Here is a 21,047-nt window from a genome sequence, read left to right as displayed (position 1 = left end):
ACTCTGAGCCTTTAATCGAATGCTATTAGAGTGCCAAATATATCCAGAGTGGTAAATTAGGTGGAGCTTGTAATGTATTTATGAGGAGGAAACACTTCCCTAAAACATTCATCTCATCATGGTTTTTCTTCATGAATGCTGTAAGGAACATTTCCGTTTTAGTCTCTGAACAACAACACGCACGTTTACGTCCACTCCACCCACACAGTTCAAAATGATTTTTTTTTTTCTCCCCTCCTGGTTCTGGACGTGAGCCGCCTCCAGGTAACAGACCTGCAGAGAGGTGATAAACTTCCTATAAGAAGGGAAGCTTGTGTGTTTGTGTCACTTGCAGGAGACAAACGGAGATCGGTGATTTCTGAGGCGGACGAGTCTTCTGTTTGACTCGGACATGGAGGACGAACCCAACACCCATCCTTTATAACAAAGAGCAAACACACGAGGTAACGATTTAGTCTTTTTTTTTTTCTTACCTCGCTTTCTGACACATTAGCAGCTACTGATTTACAACCTATTTTTACTGTCACAAGAAATCAGTACAATTTTTTCCTCTTGAAAACACATTTTGCGTACAACAGACAGGGTCAGAGCCAGGAGCACGTCGTGTGTACGTGCTCCTGGCTCCGTTCTGCCAGCCGTTTTCAAACGACCGGCCCGCTGAAAGCTGACAGCAGACACACACGCTCATTGGATTTTTACTGCGGCAGCTATTCTAACAAGGCCCCCGATAATGAGATCACTGCATATTTGCGAGACGCTTATTATATTGTGGCGAGCTGAGATCAAGCTCCTGCCTCTTCACTGATTAAATTTGCGGTTGTATTTATTTATTTTTTTATTTTTTTTTGAAAGCGTACTACACATGGATGGCTCAGGCTTTTGGCAGGCTGCTGAGCTCAAGAGATGTTTGGGTCCTTTCTGCTTTTAATGAGAAACGATAAAACAACCTAAAAAATGCCTCCCTTTATAAACCGCTCGCTGCTACACATGAAGGAACAGACAGTCACATTATTCATTAATAAATAAAAATATTAATGGAACAAATTAATATAAAGTTAAGGCTTCTACAGTAATAATTCAAACATTATTGTTTCAACAATCTAATAGTTCAGATCTGTTGGAAGATTATGATTAGTTAATATCTTACCTGCTGTAGATGCCTATTTAAGTGATATTAGTTAAGAGAAATAATTTAACTCTGAGCAAATTGATGAGCTAACAGCTAGTCAGAGGGAAGCCAGGACCAAAGGGGAAGCTTGCCGTCCTAAAATAAACTTTAATTTAAAAATAATTTAAAGCAGTTCATGCGAATGATAGTTTGTAAACTTTTCCGTCGCCTGCTCATTTCACAGTTAATATGGCAGGAAGTGGTACAGCTAGCTGCGCCGCTTCCAAACAAGTCCACAATTCTCTGTTTATGACTGCATCGTGTGACACCGACAGCTTTGTAAAGATTTACAAAAATTACATTCATGATTTTTGAGATTGGAGCTGTTTTAAGGCAGCAGCGATCCTCTTTGATCCCCGCTCAGACTAGCCATGAGTTCATCAGAATCAAACTCGACATCTGTGTTCAAACGGTCCACTTCACTTTATAATACTCTACAGTCAGCAGCTTTTCATCCTCCTCCATCTAACTCTGTCCTCTGCGTCCTCTGTCCTATCTAACTGCAGCCACATGTCTCCCCTTTGTCTTAAGAAACGATTCGTGAAGAGAAATTTTATTCGAAGCAAGCCACATTCCTCTTTTATTTGTTTGCACACGCCTACATTTCCTTAATTAGTTGTTCTGTGCAGAAATTAGATAAATAAATCATCTCAGACTTGTACAGAAGGTTTGTGGTTCTGGTAAAAGAAAAGTAGATGTAGAAAGAGTTACTTCTCCACCTAGGAGTCAACCTAACGCCGGGTCTGCTGTGACATACGGCGTGCGAAAGGCTCGGACTTCCTCAAATGCGTCGCTGAGGAACCATGAGAGATCTCATGTTGCCATGGAGACGTAGTCTCCACTCCGGCTGCAAGGCCCTTCTCCGCCGAGAAACCTCCACCTCCCGAAGGGAAACGGGCTTCTCCTGCGTTCCTGTGCGTGAAGTCCTGGAGTTTTAACCACTTTGATTCACGCAGGAGGCACGACGGGAGAAACGAGCCCCTTTCAGCTGGACAGTCCGACCGGGTCCGCCTTGTTTGGACTTCAGGTGCACTTCCTGCCTGCTCCTGCTCCCACTGCTCAGGGACGTCAGCGCTCACTCTGCTCCAAGTGCTTCATTTGAAAAACTGAAAGCTTCCTGCATTAAGGGGAAGACAAAACACTCCGGGTGCAGCAGATAAGAGGATGACGTGGCTCCACAAGCACTTTCTTCTCTTCATTTTCTTAGCATTCATGACATCTAAATCTGTTAGTTTTACATTTCTTTATACTAATTTAGTCACATTTTATGTCACTTTGCTTCTCCCTTTTGAGGTGTTTCTAATACTAGTCAGCTTTCCATTAGTTTGTGCCAAATTGTGTTGAATTCTGGCCATTATGTGCATTTTTGGCATCACACCTGATACATTTTGAATCTTATTTAGGTCATTTAGTATCAGTTTATTAATTAAATTTCCATTTTCCTTTCTGTGGCTGTTTGTTCTCCAGCTTTGGGCTTAATCTGTGGCTGCATTAAACCAATATAATTTTGCCTAATCTTTAGTTTTTAAGAAAACATCAGACACCTCCTGACATTTCGCAAATCCCTTAAATCCTGTTTTTTCCCTCACTGTTTGCAGATCTTCAAATGACTTTTTTTCTTTTTTTTTTTTTTTTTTGATATTCGCTCCACTCGGCATTTTAGATCGCTGCGTCCCCCGAGGGCAAATGAGCAAAGTTTACTTACGTAACCCGGACAGCCTCAGATTTTCCGAGGGGATGTGAGGAACGGGAATGTGAGTGATTAAATGGAGCGTTTGACAAGCAGCAGAGCCGTGCGTGCTGTCACTCACGGGCTGCATCTGGGCTCTTGTAGACGGCAGATAAGAAGAAGGCAGCAGACTCAGACCTGCTGGAGGAGATGTGTGTGTGTGTGTGTGTGTGTGTAGGTGGGATGTCCACAGGCAGAATATGTGGGGATCTTTTTCAGCTACTATCACAGCAAATTTTAGCTCATTATCTGTTAAACTAACTAAATTATAACCATGAATGATGGTTGTAATAATAATGAAAAATGTCTGAAAGTGTCATTATGATCAGTCCTTCAGGAAATATTTTGCTAACAGACAGAGTTGGCTCCGGTATTTAACCAATTTGGAGAATAGCTTCAGAAGAGTTTATAAATCCACCTCCTAAAAACACAAAACATACCTGATAGTGGCTGCCACAGCTGATTGAACTTGGCCAACAGAGACTTTGAGCTGAAATGTGACACGCCAGTTGCAGGAAGTCATCCTCAACACGAACTCTGAGTGTTAAGATCTCGCAAATAGGTATTCCAATGATTTGACCAAAACGGCTACAACTTTATCATTTCTCAACATGAGATTAAATTAGTTTAAAACTCTGGTATGAAAGACAATGGGGGACGTGCATTCCTTCAATTAAAACTGGACCCCGAAGGCAACATGTAAACTGAAAACGGGACAAAGCCCAGAATGGAGCTTTGAGGAACTCCAGCTGAAAAAAATTCCTTCGTATGGATCAGGAAACTCCTGCTTGTCCTAAATGAGTTAAACCACCTGATTCCCACAGACTGTTGACCAATCCACGATGCCAACAACCTCATTTAGGTGGAAAAACATCAGCATATGGAGTTCCCAAGTTCCAAGAGATGAAATCAGTCTTTATAAGAAGGGCAATAAAACCGTTTCAGTGTGATTCAGATCATCTCCGAGTTTAGCACAATGATGCAGAATAAAAGCGGAGCACCTTAAATGTCAGCTCGGCGTGCTCCGGGAGGTTTAGTGACCTAACAGCCAATTGTGGAAGCGAGTCAATTTTCGTCCTTCCCCGCTGAAGACACCGAGCCGACCTCCAGCTGTCACAAAGCATCAGAGCAGAACAGAGCTGCGCGCCGAGCGGCGGAGGAAGTGGCCCGGTGAGCCCACTCAGCCGAGCGGCCTCGGGCGACGACGAGTTTAGGCAGGGGGCACACGACGCGTCTGCCCTCCATCTGTGACTCTGTCTCTCTGCAGACGGCGGCGTGGGTTGGACCTCTCCGCTGGCTCGCTTCGACCGGGGGCAGCTCCAGCTCGGGGTCTTTCGCCTCCACCTGGGGGCCACCGTCTTCGCAGCGAGTTGTCCCCCACCCTCTGAGTTTGCCTCCGCTCACTCAGACTTCTCTGCCGTCAGGCGTTTCCATACACTCATCATGGGAATCGGAATCAGAATGACTTATTTGAGTTCTGTTTCATGATTGATTGCAGCTGGTAGTTTGTCTTTGCCAGCAGAAAAGGGAATTGTTTGACGGCACTCATTGGACTGACCAATATTCAGAACAACTCGGACTCAGAGGACGCAGACGAAGACTGAAGCTCCTGCTCCTAAGCAACGCTTTTCAGCCGGACAGGAATCTGACTGACGGACCGTCCACATGAGCCAAATTCCTTCTGCAGGACTATTCGAAGGTCAGACGGGTCAAAGATTGAGCTATAGTGCCACAGAGCCAAAGTGAGGCTCTCAGACTTGAGAGCTCTGTACCAATTGTCAAGCATGGGGGTGGTAGCATCATGCTGTGGTACTTCAACTCAAGTCGACAGCTAAAAGATTAAAACTAACATGGCAGTGATCCCAAACACACATCAGAACATTTTCCTAACAGAGTACTTTGCTCTCAGACTGCAGGTTTACTTATAGTCCCTAGAGGTTCCAAAAACAGAACGGGAGGCGGAGCTTTCAGTTTCAGGCTCCTCTGTTGTGGAACCAACTTCCTGTTTCTGTCGGTGAGGCTGACACCCTGTCTGCCTTTAAGACTTGATTAATCCTATAGTCAGGGTCGGCTTGGGTTTCCTTAGCTCAGACTGCTGAAGGACATTTTGACCTCATGTTCTCACTCTGTTCCTTTCCTAATGTGCTGCTCTGGATGGATAGCTGGATTTATAATTAGAACCTTTATTTTATACGAGCCATGGAATGGCTTTTCTTGTAAATTGGCACAATATAACTAAATAAATTCGGTATAAAGTGAATTGTTTCTGACTGGATAAAACTGAATTGGCCTCCCCGAAGCCTCAAACTCAGCTCTGTTGAAAGTTTGTGAGCTGTGTTTAAAAGCTGGACGCACGCCAGGAAACCAGCCAATTTAAATCGACTCTGCCAAGAGGAGAGGTCAAATATGTCGCCAGTTTGATGCCAGAAGCTCGCCGACGGCTGTAAAAAGAGTGGAGTCGAGTTTTTAACTTGCTGAGGGGCCTTCAGCCAAATATCGGAAGCGTGGATTGATACATTTGAACAAGTGTGTCCAATGTTGACCCTGTGTTGATGAGAGAAAATCCTGTTCTAATCCACTGTTAAAAGCCCCCAAAACTAACAGGACGCCTGTCAGCTGCGTGTTCCCTCCATCTGCGCTCCTTCTCCTCCCTGTGATGTTCTTCTGACTTCATCCGAGTGAGAAGGACATGTCACTCCGCTGGGCTGTTTGTACTCGAGTCGTGACACGACAGCAGAGCAGATCCTCTCAGTCCGGGCGCCGGGGAGAGCTGGACTCTCTCTTTCTCTCTGTGTGTGTGTCAGCAGGAATCTGTGGCGTTCTCCTGTGTGGGATGTTGTTTTGTTTTTTGGGTTTTTTTTGGTTTTCTCACTGCATTCATTATAATCCTTAGCAGTTTGTTAAGGGGAAATTATTCTGGTCAGTGAAGGCAGCACTGAGATTTAATTACTGGGGAGAGACCGCAGCTAATGAATGTCACAGCGGCGGGCTGCTGGATGCGCGTAATGAAGCTGTTTTACAGGGGAGTGATTTTTATGCTTTGTGACAAGTTTAGGTGATGGGCAAGGGGTGGAGCTGGTGGCGGTGGGGTGTCTGTGTGACAAAATTAGGCAAGCAGGAGAGATGTGGGATTTGTTTACTGAAAGATTCCTCCACCGTGACACTAATAACGTCGGCTCTTAGCCAACACCGTCACCAATGAGGGAGGGGAGGAATCAGCGGGCAACTATGAAATTGCCTTTGCCATTCGTACATTAGCATAGGTTTGCATACAGTAAGTGCTCATGCTCGTGTGAGGGATCCAAGGTGGAAAAATCCTGTGCTGTGTGGTGGGGTGTGTGTGAAAAGAGACACTTTGATGTGTTTAATCCGACTGGGTTTAAAGTCAAGTGTAAGAGACGACCCCGGAAAGAATAAACAGCTTCTTTTGGAGTGTCATTTTTGATCATCAAAGCACACGACGCGAAAAACTCGTCCAGTTTTGCGTCAAGAGCGCCCCTCTGTTGGCCAGAAACGTTTCACATTTAATATTTGTTTGTCGCCTTCTTGTTCTCTCCAAAACACTGTTCTCGTGGAAATGTTTTTACTGGTAGGAATCATTCATAAACTCGTCTAACCACACAGGATCGTTGTCATGATTAATGCAAATGTTGAAGGAGCTCTAAAAGCATTTGGGAGTAAATGCAGTTGTGATTGGCAGGTTTGGCTACTGTGCAAGCTACCAAATGAAAAGTCCATCTGCGACGATGGCTGAGCTAAAATGACTCCCCCACACATGCAGTTTATTTCTTTTATTTTTTTTGTCATTTTGCTCATGCTCAGAGACGCTCGCCTGCAGCTGAAGAGGGGTGACGGGCTCCTGCACATGAAGGAGGGCTTACATGTCACTTATATAACAGAAATGATCTCTGCTCATCAGGAGCACTGAAGGAAGTGCAGACCGGCAGCGTGCTGGTCTGACCACTAGGGGGAGACAAACACTGCAATGGCCAGAGTCATTCAGAGGCTTTCTTTAAGGAAACTGAGTCTTTGTGAAACCATTTTAGATTTGTATAGAAGAGAAAAGCGTGGGAGGGGTAATCGCTCATTTGCCTGTTGTGAAGAGGAATAATTAAAGAACAAAAAAAGAATGAATCACAATCGCTTTACGGTGAAATACATTCACTTTATGACACAGTTTGTTTATCTTTTGGGTGTTGTTTGCAACCACAAATAACAGCTAACCTGTGTAGCCGAGGGCTCGCATGCATTGTCATGATACCGGTTTAATGGGCCTTAACGGCGTAACGCGTCACAGGAGGAGCGCTGGCTAACATGCTTAAAATGCATTTTATATATGTTTTTCTTTTTCTGGGATCTTTTGATATGAAACAGCAACAACTTACCAAATAGAGGAACCCGGATGTGCAGTAAAAATGTATTCAGGAGCTTTGATGTTCATTTCTTATTGATGCAGCGTATATCTAATAGCATCAGTTTGCAGGGTTTTACCTTTTTTTTTTTTCATTTTTTGGACTAAAAGTGAAAGTTGAATGAGTGGAAACAGCTTCCCTGTTTGCACCCCACCCATCTCGATCAGCCTGTATTCAAAAGCTTTAATTCAACTCTTATTGGATGATGACTTTTAGGACATCATCACAAAGGGGCCTCGTTTGCGTAGAGGGACGAGCCGGACGGGAAGAGGTCCTGTCTTCTAATAGATCCGATTTGGGAGGCGCAGCGGCTCACGTGTTCAGGACTGACAGTAACCGAGGTGTCATTTGAAACCTCTGCCCTTCAGAGATCCATCTGCAACAGGTGAGATGCTGACTGTTCATGGCTTTGACACAGGAAACTCTCTGACCCCTGCACCACCTGTGACAGATGTTTGACCCCCTTTTTTGGTGGGGGTGGAGGTGTGGGTAAACACACAGACACGGAGTGGTGTTTGATCCATCCAGAGCCGTCCTCCTGCCACCCAGCAGCCCAGCTCAGTTAATTATCTGCCCACGCCAGGACGCGCCGCGCCGCGCCGCAGAAGCGCAGAAATGTTTCCGCCTGTTCGTCATTTCTGCCTCCCTGACTGCCGGACGTAGACGCGCCGCCGCAGGAGCAGCAGCAGCACCTCATTGTCGCCCAAGTTTTTTATTTTTCCTCCTCCTCTTCCACCCTTGCGTGTCGTGGCCTTTTTCTTTTTTTTTTTCTGCCGGTTGATCGCTCGGCGGCCAGGCGCGGCACCATGATAGCCCGGGACTGACCGCGCGCGCGCCTTCCTGCCTGCCTGCCCGCCTCTCCTCCTGGACGCATCTCGGACATAAACTGTGTGTTTATTCGGAGCGCAGGAGGTGTGTGTGCGCGCGCGCGTGTGTGTGTAGGGGAGGAAGTCTCTCCGACTCTGTCCTCCTGTTCTTGCCATGTCCACACGAAAGCCATCGCTGACGGACAAGCAGGCTAAAAACGGCACGTCAAAATATGTGTTGGAGAGATGCGCCTCCATTAACGAGTATTATGATATTGCCTTCAAGGTGTGTATTTCCGTCTTTTCGCATGTGTGTGTGTGTGGAACTGGGTGGAAACGCTGCAACAACATGCATGAGGAACTGAGAAGCATGAACTACCAGCTGTTTGCTGCCTCATCTCATTGTCCTGCAGAGCTTCTTTCTGTCTTTTTATTTTTGTTTTTTCCTGATCCAGATGTGTTTGTACTTGTTGCTGCTTCTGCTGCTGAAGCGTCTCGGCTCCTAATTGCTCTAAGCCAAGTGGAGAAGTTCATTTTGTCTTTGGTTTTCTGCTCCACAACTCCACCGACACCGTCGCGTCTTAACCGAATGCAGCCGGAACAGTTGCACAGTTTGCACCCCCCCCCCTGCTGATGTGATTACACTGATCAGGAAAAAGATGCATGCTCTGAAAACCACGAGAATGAAATGACAAAGAGTTGCTTGCAGTCGTCTCAGATCCTTCTCCTGCACGCACGAGCCCACCAATCTGCTTTCTGATTTATGCAGCTTCATGCTTCTAATTCCCAGCTTCGAAGCTCAATAACCTGTTGTTTGTTTGTTTGTTTGTTTTTCTTGTCTCTGCTGTTGTCTCTTCCTCTGCAGGTGATGCTCCTTGGCGATTCGGCGGTGGGAAAGACCTGCGTCTTGGTGCGCTTCAAAGACGGCGCGTTCCTGGGAGGCAACTTCATAGCCACGGTTGGGATCGACTTTAGGGTGAGAGCGATGCCGCCCAGAAAGCAAACAAAGCCTCAGTGATGCTGTCCCCTGGAATTATTGTGCTGTGTGTGTTCGTGTTTGTCTCATGAGGAAGTGTGTCGTCGCATTCGATAAACGGCCTCCGCAGCACAACAACAACAACCAGTGGCGGGGAGTGACATGGAGGGCCCCAATTATCACCCGGTGACGCCTCACTGCTCTGTGACGGTCGCGCCAATCGTACGAATCCTCTCGGGTTCGCGAGCCACCGCTAGGAGCAGACGCCTGCCCACGTCCTCCCCCTCCCCCTCCCCTCCCTCTCTGCCACCACCCTGGAAGGATTGGCTGCGGCTCGGCTCTGCTCGGCCCCCGGAGGACTCAACCGGGGCCGTCAGACGAGCTCGCAGTCGCACAGACCCACACGGCGGCTGCTGCCGCGTTCCCAGCATCGTCCTCTCATAGAAGAGAAAAAGCACTCGGAGCGACAGCAAGTCGTGCACAAGGGAGTGGGGATGAGGGGGGAGAGTGCGGCGTTTAAGAGGCAAATGGTCCAAGCGTGGCTTGCTTCTCCTCCAGAGCCACACTCTGCCTCCTGCAGGAGCAACAGGTTCGCCCGGAACGCCCGCCGAACGAGAAAATCGCGACTCCTGCTCACACAGGCGTCGCTTCAAAGAAAATTCACAATGAATCCAAGGGATTCATTCAGAAAACCGTCTGCCAAGCAGGGATCTCTTTGTCTCCCTGTTTGTTAATGAGAAGGGAGTGGGGTGGGGGTGGATGGGGGGGCTGTGAAGCAGATAAACAGTCGAGTCAATATGCTGAGGATGTCCTCCCTGCGCGGTTAGGCAGGCGGGCAGGCTGTTGAGGCAGCTTGTACATGTTGGCTCTATTTTCGGCGCGCTTCCTTGTAGCGGTTACTCAGCGTGCGGCCTGCGCTCACGTCATAATTGGAGGGGAGGGGAGGGGGGCACAAAATGGAAACCCATGGCAACTAATGCAAGGGTTGAGCCACGCTCGTTCTGCCAATACAGAGATTTCAGCAGGTGGCAGTTCGAGCTGCCAGGTTTTTGTTGTTTTTTTTTCCTCACACACACACACACACACACAAGGCAGAGGTGTGCTCTGTTCCCCTGCTTTGTGTTTGTTCGCAGCAAAAAGCAGAGGCTGCTCGTCATGACCTGCAGCTCATCTCTCCATCAAGGAAGTGGTGTTCTCTTTTTCTCTATTTCTTTTTTAGTTTCACTTCCTCCTTCTCAGGTGTTGAATTTCTCTCTCTCTCTGATGTGGTTTTCTATTTTGCGAGGCCGAAACGCATCGCTGACCTGGTTTGTTGCTGAAACACAATATTTTAACAACATATTCCCTCCCCTTCAAGCCACTCGCTGCGAAGTCACAAAGACCGGTTTTAAAAAAAGAACCTAAACAAAATCTGCTCAATTGTTGTTCTTCTCTTGATGGTTAATGTGTCCTTAAATTAAAAAACTGCTGCTGTCAGCTACAGCGTGTTTGTTTACCTACAGAAACAGCCGAAGTGACTGAAACAAAAGGTCAACAGTGGAGCAGACAATTCAAGATGTTTGGGATCGATTAGTTCGACAACTCTGATGTATTTGTACATGTTTTTACTCGGATTTGTTGAGTAAAGTGTGCGGATAAAGTAGCTTTGTTTACACTGAGCGCCTACCCGCAGTTCTGAATTGCATATCAGCACATCTGCTTCAGGATCGCTCGTTCTTTCTGTTTACTTAGCAGCAGATTTGCTTTTTATATTTCATGTTGCTGCGCCTGTCTGATCCCCTACGCCAGCCATGGCCGAGTGCTTTGTTTACGCCGAGTGCGTACCCACGTTTCCGGATTTCCTATCAGTATATCAGTATAACCGCAGGAGGCAGCACTGTCAAAGCTGAAGCTCAAGGTGACATCTTTCATGTTCGATCTCACACTCGAAAGAGGAGCGCGTTTTGTATTAAGAAGGCGTTATCTTTAGCTGCCTTCGGTCCACAAAAACGCAAAGGGCAGGCCCGCAGGAAGTGAACGGGGGAGTCCGTTGTTGTGCTGCCAGCCGTCTTTCTCACTCCGCCGTAATGAAGTCTAATCCCAGGACCTTGTTATTGTGTGGGTGGTGCAAATTACTTTCTCCGCCAGCATTCAGAGCCACTTTTAGTTCCCTTGTTTCTTCTGCCACTCGCTGCGAGCCGCTGTCCTTTTTTTGTTTTGTTTTGTTTTTAGTTCACGTTCGTCATTTGTTTCACGCTGAAAGCATACGGCGGACCGTCCTCTCACCGTCCTCTCGCTGTCCTCCTTGTCTCCGCAGAATAAAGTGGTGGACGTGGACAACCTGAAAGTCAAGCTGCAGGTGAGAGCGCCGCCTTTTCCACCTCAGGTCGTCGCTTCTATTCTTTAAATCAAAATCTGATGGTTTTATTAATATTTTATTTTTTTAATGTACAACAGAGGCAGAAAACATGTCTGTCATCATAACCTGTTCATTCAACACTGAGTGGGAGGTGGTAAAATTAGATCCCTCCGCCCGCCTCGGTAAATCATCAGCTGCTCTTTCTCTCGCACGAGCTTTTCACGTGGGAAAATATGGTCGTCGGTTACAAAAAAAAAGGATTGGCACCGTCCCTCGAATAGAAACAGTAAAAAAAAAAAGGTGAGAGACAAGGACTGAAAGTTTTATGACACTTAAAGTAAAATATTAAGCTTTATGTCTTCCTGAACGAGAAAAAAAACAAAAAACATTTATTGTTTTAGTTCTTTTAGCTAAAGAACAAAAAGCATTTTTATTACCTTTTAAATGAAATGAGCATTTCTTAAAGGAAGACGTATTGCTGCCAAATCATCTGTTCGCCCTTGTATCCCTTCAACGCTTCATAGAGTATATTTGACCCCTTGGAGTGTGATGCTGCCATGCCAAACCCGAGATCAGAGTCTCGAAAACTGACCTAGCCGGATTAGCTGCAGCGTCCATCTTGAATCCGTTAAAAGCTTAAATCCTTCTGAGTTTCCTTACAATCCGTCCACTTGTATGCAAGATATTTTGCTAACAGGCAGACAAATGAACACACATGATAGTAGGCGATAATTTGTTGTTTTTATAATTTTATGATTTTTTTTTTGAAGCCGATTTGTTTGATTTACCAGATTTAGCCGTTCATGTTTCAGCCTCGTGTTCAAACGACTTGTTGCTCCTGTGAAGCTGGAATCGTTTTTTTTTTTAATTTCTCTGCCTCTGATGATGAAAGCGACTCTGCTGCAGAGCGTTCCTACTCTCTCGTCAAAATGAGAGGAATGAGCCGAAACCAGCAGCAAAGCTAACGGCGTCAGACTTTAATAATTTAATCAGAAGGGCCTGGTGTGGATTTGTACTCAGCCTGACTGTAAATACCGTTATCCATGTTTTCTCTCTAAAAATACCGTTTTCTGTCTAACCGGTTAAATATAGAGTGGAGAAAGATAAGAAATGAGTTTTTTTCCCTCTGGCAGATATGATGGGAAAAGCTCCCTCTGCCCTGAAAGACCCCGAGGAAAAGGTCAAGTGGAACAACTCTGAGCTGCCCACTCATGTGCCTGCTTTTTTTATTTATTTATTTTTTAATCGACTCGGCGTGCTCAGGCCTGGCTGCTGCTGATTCTCTTTAAAAGTGGAAGATAAATCGTGGTAATGAATCGGCCGACTGATCAATTGGTCTCCTTTAATTTGCTCCAAACGAGCAAAAGGACTTCCAAATAAAAGCGGTCACGTTTTGTCCAAAAAGGACAAAAATTATCCCAGTTTTTCCCACAGATTTATTCCTACAGTCACTTTTGGGATCAGACAAATCATTGTCTGTGTGTGTCTGTTAGCAAAATATCTCATGAACCTATGGACTGATTTTAATGATACTCTCAGAAAGTCTACAGCATCTACATTAGAATCTCATGCTTAGAGTATATGTTGGGAATGACTCTCAGTGACCACCACACCAATTTTTAGCTGAATATCTGCAAAACTGATGGAGTTATAGCCATTTCTGTGTTTTCTAAAATCAGTTAGCTGTGGCAGCCATCTTGAACAGGGTTGGCTCCAAAGGTTAATCAGTCAGTGTGGTACACCCAATGATTATTTTCTGAAAGTTTCCCTAAAATCTGCCCAGTGGTTCATGAGCTGTTTTGCTAACAGACAGACAGGTTTGACTCCAACTAGTTATTGACAACATTTTAATCAAAGCTATCAATGCGATCCATTAAGGCTCAGAATATATGTTAGAGATTGGTCTCAGCTTCAAACACACCAAATTTTAGCTCCGTAGCTACAAAACTGACTGAGTTTTATCTACTTTTGTGTTTTCCAAGGTCAGTTGGCTATGGCATCCATCTTGAATTAGATTGAATCCAAAAGTGAATCAGCTGTAGATGAACATCTGATGATTACTCTCCGCAACATTCATTAAAATTCATCCAGTGGTTCATGAGATATTTTGCTAACAGACGGACACAAACAACAACATTATCGCCCTGTGCGTTTCCACCGACGCAGGCGATTAGCGCCTCATGTTGCCGTTTTCCGGGACCGGTGGGTGATTCTTCCGGTTTTCTTCCGCAGATCTGGGACACGGCCGGCCAGGAGAGGTTTCGCAGCGTAACGCATGCCTACTACAGAGATGCTCAGGGTAACCTTTTTCCCGTTTTTTTGCGCCCGTGTGCAGCGAAGAATCGGCGTGTTTTGTGTGTGTGAACCGCCGTGAAAAACCAAGCTCCTCTCTTTGCTTTTCGCAGCGTTGCTCCTCCTCTACGATATCACCAGCAAGCCGTCATTTGACAACATCAGGGTAAGACGGCCTCCGGCTGCCTGCCTCCTTCTGTCTCTTCACCTGCAGAGCTCTCGTCCTCCACAAATGGCTTCGTGCTGTCGTCCACTTGGCTACACGCTTCCCCGGTTCCAGTAATGAAAAGCAATAAAAGGCGCTCGAGGATAAGAGCGCCGCCATGATTGATAGCAGCCCCCGGAGAAGAAAAGTGTTTGTTTTAGTTACACACTGATCTCTTCTTTTTTCCTCTGCACTTCTTCTAGGCTTGGCTGACTGAGATACACGAGTACGCCCAGAAGGATGTGGTCATCATGTTGCTCGGCAACAAGGTGAGGAAAGCTTCCTTTGTGTGTGTTGCGTAAAAAGATGGGGAGGATAACTTGTTTCTTAAGCACAATTTCATCGTCGCCCTTATCTCACTCGGGCAGATATGCAAAAGCCTAAGAGGCAGACAATCGTCCCGAACTGCGGCTCGCCTCGCCGTTAACCCTTGACAACCTGCTCGCAGCGTTCAGTTCTGTGAACTGCTTCTGGTGCTGTAGAGGGGAAAAAAAACAAAAACAACAACAACAAAAAAAAATCCAAATCAGTCAGTCTTTATTTATCTGAAGGCTCCCTCTGGTGGTTCAGGGAGGACTCGGGTGGAGGGGCTCCGATGTCACACAGCATCTTCGGTCTGATGCAGCGGGCGGCTGCGACCCCTGACCTCTTGTCCTTTTCTCTCCCTTGCAGTCGGACATGGCCGCAGAGAGAGTGGTGAAGACGGAGGACGGAGAGAAGCTGGCCAAGGTAGGGCAGGACGTCTTCCAGGCGGCTCCAACGCCAGCCTCTCCCAGCTCCTCTAATAGTTGCTTGTTTTTCCCTCTCAGGAGTACGGCGTGCCGTTCATGGAGACCAGCGCCAAGACGGGAGTCAACGTGGAGCTGGCATTTCTCGCTATAGCAAAGTAAGTCTTAAAGCCGCCGCGGTCGATAGCTCCACATTATAAATTGATGAAAAGAAATGGGAAAGTTCTGGACCACGCTCTTCTGGCCATTCTTTGCAACTTTTATTCAATTATTTCGGTTTCTCAGCTTCACGTCGAAGGCTTACTCTCGCAGCAATCGTAGGATTGTTACGTTGGTGCGCCTGTTTGAGTGTGTGCATGGGTTTGTTTGTCTGCAGCCTTCCTGGAGCAAAATAGCTCATGGACCTGTGAACGGATCTTAATAAAACTCTCAGAATATTCACCGAATTCACGTCCTGCAACTGATTAACTTTAAGAGTCGACCAGATTCAAGATGGCTGCCGCGGCTGATTGACCTCAGCCGACACAAAAATGCCTAAAACTCAGTGACTTTTACAGATACTGAGCTAAAACACGGTGCGGCAGCAGCTGAAAGTCGTCCCCAACGTATGCGCTGAGCACTTACACATCTCACAAAATGTCCTGTTGTGACACATGGATCACGCTTTACAAGGTTTGACTGAAACGGCTGCCGAGTTACTATAAAGCGGTTCCCGTCCTAACAGGTACGCTAGTGTTCTGCAACGAGGCGATTTATTTATTTAAATGGGCTTGTTTTATCACCGTCGCGTGGCAAAAATCCAGTTTGAAGCACTTCATGTTTCGACAGAGCAGCTTTTCAGAGGATTACTCTTGGATGTTTTCAGCATGGTCGCAGTTATTAGCGTAAGACTGAGGACGAGACGTATCTTCTGCTTTTAATTGCGTGGATTCATGAATGGCTTTTTGGCGTCTAAAGCACATAGTTGAGGAGCTGAGAGCTCAAAAACTGAACGTGAGCAGATCTCGTGTCTGCGCTGTGAGCCTTTCGCTCATGCCGAGCCTGTCTCGGGAGGTTTTGTCAGAAGAACAGCTGAATTTATGCTCACACAGCTGATGAAATATATGCTGATCAGGAATTTGATTTCAACCAAAAAACTTAGCAGGTCTGTATTTTTTAGATAGGTTGATACCATCTTCTGTTGGTATCAACATTAAAGGGGTACTTCAGATCTGTTCAAGTGGGATTCTGTGCAAAGGTCATGAACAGTTAATATCCTACCTGTCGTAGATGACGCCTTGACTGACCTCACTTTGGAGAAATGGTTAAATTCTGGGCCACATTGACGAGCTAACGGCTAGTCCGTGCTGGACAACAGACCAGATTTCCACCGCAACCCATTACACGCTTTTTTTGACAGTATTATTATCTAATATATGCGACCGTCACTCGGGTCCTTTCACCTGTCAGCCTTAAGAACAACACGTTCGTTGTCTGGTGTTTGCCCTGATCAGTTCAAGTAATACGCTTCTTACAGCTCTACTGAGCCAATTTCCCAAAGACAAATTATCAGCTGGAGGTGTCGCTGTACGCGATAATTATTGTTCTTCTCTTCACCTGTAGCTCTCATGATACGGCATGTCTGAGTGATTAAAAAAAAAAAGAAAAAAAAGAGAAAGAAAATGTTGCTTTTTATAGCACTGAGCAGATAATCAGTCAGAGGCTTCACAGAGAAAACGACTCAGAGCATTCAGGGGGAAAAAAATATCCTTCATTAGGCAGAATTCATCAGGTTGGTTTTGTTTTTTCCTCCTATATCGTTTCTTCTTCCACAAGTGATTCCCACATCAAATATTTTCCACTTCAAAAGCTCCATCTCATCTTGCAGAAGGAACCGTCTGCAGAGAGGAGGTTAATTTACCCCTAAATTGTGTTAAATGGTGCTCCTTCCGCTGCTGCTGATAGAAAAAATGAAACAGATTAATTTTGGTTTTGGTCGTCCTTTCCATCCTCAGGCTCCGTATGTGAGGAGAGGGCCTGTGTTGTAATCTCCGTCCTCTCGGAGTCACAACCTCGGCGGGTCTTTGTTTATAGTTTGCGCACGGATGCTCCTCGAGCCCGTGACTCCGGCGCCTAATCCAGGATGATGGTTTTTAGTTAATTTGCTGTCTGCTGCTCTTGTCTCCTCCTAATGTGACTCCGGCTCCCTGTGGACGGCAGTCACTTACGCTGCAGCTTCTTCTCCGTTCACGCACGCCTTGAAGTCTGACTGACGGCTGTTTCTTCTGCAAATTACAGCTTATGTTTACAGAGCCGCAAAGCCAAAAGCGAGTTTGGCGAGAAGTTATTAGAAAAGCTCCGATTCATGACAAGTTTGTGTTTGGCCCCGGTGTCTTTTTATAAACTCGAACGTCATAGAGATGCTACGCCGTTGAGTTAGAATGTTGATTTAGCTTTTCGCCTTTTGTCGTCCTCATTACAATTATAAAACTAAGAGCTTCACTTTGCAAGGATTATCTTTTGTACGCTGATGCTGCTCACAAAGCAAGAAAAGAAATCTATAAAATCACGTTGGCGGCTTAAAAGTAGACCGGAGCCCAGCCTTTCTGGGGCAGCCAGACTGTGTTTTCATGTCGTCTCTGATAAAGGCACGGTGCTGCAAATTACTAAATCTGTGCTGCTTCTGGGGCCCTTAATTGCAAAATCAGTAAGTTCCAGCCCGTCTTTATTTTCTTGCGCGAGAGGCTGCGTTCTTCAGGGAAACGTGAGCAGAACGTTAAACTGGATGTCCTCGGCTGGCGTTAGCCACGACGTAAAGCCGAATTAAAACATAAAAGGAGCTCCGTAAGGACGAAGGGATGAGGAAAGATGTCGTGGACTCAGGACGGGAGAGGTCACAGCCTTTTAACACCAGAAGGTCCAACCTAAGCTTTGGTCTTCATGGACGCTGAACAAGGACAACTCATTGACACAGAAAAGCTTCTCTGGATGGTTTGAAAGGAGGTCTAGTTGAAAGGTTAAGAGCTATTAACATCTTACCTGTCGTAGACAGCTCACAGAACGACCTCAGTTTGGAGAAACGGCTGAATTGACCGGATGAACGAGTGAACAGCTGGTCTGGGGTCATTCAAAGAGTCTCCAACAGGTCAGATCCTATTCGTTTCACAGAATCCCGCTTTAAAAGACCTGAACTACTGCTTTAAACCTCAAGCACACGAACCACAGCTACTAAGATGAGAAGTTTTTTAAATCAGCCAATCCGGATTCACACAAGGAAGGAAACACAAATTCAGCTAAAGCTCAGTCTGTTTTACAGACGTCGAGCAGAACTTTGGGGTAGTAGTAGCTGAGAGTCATCTCTAAGAGCTGCACGTTGTGCTGGATGTCATGTCCAAATCGAGCTCATCTAAGATGACCTTGGATTGAAATACGGCAGGCGATGCGGATTATTTCAGTGGATGCTAGGCCTTTATTTATTTATCTGGTTTGGATAAATAAATGAATTAAAATCTGGTATTAGTGTGAATAATTTGGAGCTTAAATGTGTTTAATCTGTTGTTTTACATGTGAGCATGGATTTAACTGACAGCCCAGCAGAGGCATGCTGGATACAGTCTCAATATGCGGTGCTTCTGCTCCTCTCTCCTCCTTTCTGGCATCGTTGATTTGTTCATAATGTCTGCGCTCCGTCCCACACATCCACCCCCTCTGCTCCTAACTTCCTGTGTGTGTGTGTGTCCCTCCTCTGTCAGGGAGCTGAAGCACAGAGCGACGCAGCAGCCAAACGAACCCAAGTTCAAGATCCACGACTACATCGAGTCTCAGAAGCACAAGTCGGGCTGCTGCAGCCTCGGCTAGCAGGCGCTGAACGCCAGGCGGAGAGAGAGGCGTGCGTGGACGAGGCGGGGGGCGGGCGGCGAAGACGACGGATGGAGGACGAGGGGAAAATGTCTGCTCTCTCTCTCTCTCTTTCTCTCTCTCTCTTTAACAAAAGCCAGTCCAAGCAGCGAACCCTGAGAGGCGGATGTCCTCCACCTTCTCTACAAAGCTTGTTTTTTTTGTTTTTTTAAATTATATTTATTTTCCTTTCTTTCTTTCTTTCTTTTTCGGCTGACTGAAAAGTGAATCCGGATTGGCTGCCGTCCCTTCGCTGAAATGTGAATCTTAAATCGTTTGTGTAACGTGTAGAAATGTTTGTGGTCTTTGTGGTGACAGTTGTATCAAAGTCAGGAGTTTATAACCTAAAATGCTATATCCATGTGTGGGGACATAAAGAAGAAAAAAAACAAGGAAAACAGCCTTTTGCTAAACGACTGTTGATGGGGAATATAGCATTTTGAAGCCATGCAGCTCTGAGTTTTACCCGGACGGTGAACTGAACCCCTCTTGGCCTTTTCTCTTTAATGTTTTAAAGAAGCGGAGTTCAGTCTCACTGCCTCATCTGTTCACATCTGTACTGCTGTTAGATAGAATAAAGCCAATATTTTGGGGGCAATTACCCACCGTGTGTGTGTGTGTGAGTGTGTGTGGGTGTGTGTATACATTCATCCTAAAGGACTGAACACATTTCTGTGCTGGAGGAGCTCCTTTTTTCTCCCCCTCTCCCCTCCCTTTTCAGGTTTTCACAGTTTGAATCATCCGCTCACAGCCCAGCACTCCCAGATGTTGTTGTGTCTCTTTTAGCCATGGATGTCGTTGTGGGGACTGTACTTGTCGACGCGCCGCATCGTGTAACCCGTTTCTTTGTACAATGTTCATTACGAATGTCTGGTTGTGCAAAAGACGTCACATCTGTCCCTCCCCGGAGGCGTCAAAATGATCACAAAGTGCCACTGAAGTGCTTTGTTGTCATACTATATATATATATATATATGTATAAAGTATATTTTGTAATGTATGTGGGGTTTGCTTTATTGAAGTCTGTCTTGTCTTTGTGTGTGTGTGTGTGTGTGTATGTGTTGGAGAGTCCTGAGTTAAAGGGTGTGTTGAGGTTAATAAGCCACAGTGTGGCAGCAGCTACCCTTTATTCTCCTTTATGTACCGAACGAAAAGTGACATTTGGTTCCTGCTAGAGAGGCGACAATAAAAGTGTATCTTTATTTATTTTTTTTTTTACTTGTTTGTCTCTAGTTAGAAAGGCAAACTGCTTCTGAGAGGTTGCTCAAACCTCCCCTGACGTCGTGTTGTCAACGGTGTTGTGTGGAAAAGTTAAAGGCAACGAAGCAAGCTCGTGATTCACTGCGGGCGACGGTGCACCTGTACTCAAATCTCCCCCTCACATCCATCTGCGCTGTGAGTCACACTGCAGATGCTGCCATGAACTGCTGCTGCACTTTTATTTCTTCATTGTTAAAAAAGAAATCACCTTGGATAACTTTCTACAATGAGCCGAATCCTCCGCTGCCACTGATTCAGATTACAGACAGGCAGAAAAGCAGAAGTGAAGGAAGATGTAAAGGAAAAAACTTGTTGCAGAGCTGCAGAAATCCCCCCCGTTAGTTAGTTTTTACTGGCTGCAGTGATCTGATTACTGAACCGAGACATATTTAGACCCATAAACATTTCAAATCTGCTCCTAAATGATCTAAATGATTTAGTTACTGGAGGCCTCAAATCCAGCAGGTAGGTAGAAATACCTCCCTGCAGCAATAAAATATTAATGATGCCTAACTGATCTGAGACCGGAGGCTGAGCCAGTTTTATTGCTCAAACGCAGGTCAACACACAGGACACATTGTCAGATGAAATGTGTCTCAAAGTGGTGGTTTGGACTTATTAAAGTAGGGTTCTGTAGACAGGTTACGAACCAAATCATGGCCGATCGTAGAAGGGAAGCATCACCGGGCCGGCAGTCACTCCTTCAGGGATGAAGACGAGCAAAGGGAGCCATGTTTGTCGTTAGACAGGGACAGAGGCCTGCGAGTCCACCTGTCCCCTCCTACAGTGATGTTAGTGTGAGGGTCACTCAGCCCTCTGTGAACAGAAAGGAGCCATCAGGACCCTGAAGATCGCTCCTGAGGCTGGTGGTCCTTTGGTGTCACCAGCAGCTTGATTCACCATGTGAAGGTGCTGCTTATAAGACAGAAGACGTCTTTGGATAAAAGAAGAAGAACCCGTCCAGAGGATTTCTCCCTGTCCTTCGAAACTAAGGACTTGTCTACACCACTCCACATATTTTTGGCTAAAGAGTTTCCCCAAATCTGTTTTTTAAACTATATTCTTTATGTTTTCCTCTCCATTATTATTCATTTTTAGCATCCAATCAAAGTTTGACACCAACAGGATAAAGTGAGACAGACCCAGAATACCTGGGGGAAAATGTGCTCTATATTTGTTTGTTTCTACGACACAAAGTGGTCGCAGACGTGTGTGTGGAAAAGGCAGCTGCGTCATTTTTTTTTCTGACCAGCTCCA

The 21,047-nt window shown here is 45.8% G+C and overlaps 1 protein-coding gene across 1 annotated transcript; it reads left to right on the top strand.

Moving 5' to 3' along the window:
- The first annotated feature begins 7,781 nt into the window (after nt 1-7,781).
- On the top strand, nt 7,782-19,530 carry zgc:112183 (ras-related protein Rab-37). The gene is made up of 9 exons (XM_017428105.3): nt 7,782-8,401; nt 8,981-9,091; nt 11,388-11,429; nt 13,662-13,728; nt 13,835-13,887; nt 14,130-14,195; nt 14,599-14,655; nt 14,736-14,812; nt 18,386-19,530. The coding sequence occupies exons 1-9, from the start codon at nt 8,291-8,293 to the stop codon at nt 18,489-18,491; spliced, it is 690 nt and encodes a 229-aa protein (XP_017283594.1). The 5' UTR covers nt 7,782-8,290; the 3' UTR covers nt 18,492-19,530.
- The last annotated feature ends 1,517 nt before the right edge of the window (nt 19,531-21,047 follow it).

This window comes from Kryptolebias marmoratus, linkage group LG12 (genome assembly GCF_001649575.2).
Source record: "Kryptolebias marmoratus isolate JLee-2015 linkage group LG12, ASM164957v2, whole genome shotgun sequence".
In the NCBI taxonomy this organism is placed as follows: Eukaryota; Metazoa; Chordata; class Actinopteri; order Cyprinodontiformes; family Rivulidae; genus Kryptolebias; species Kryptolebias marmoratus.
This window is presented reverse-complemented; position numbering and strand designations above follow the sequence as displayed.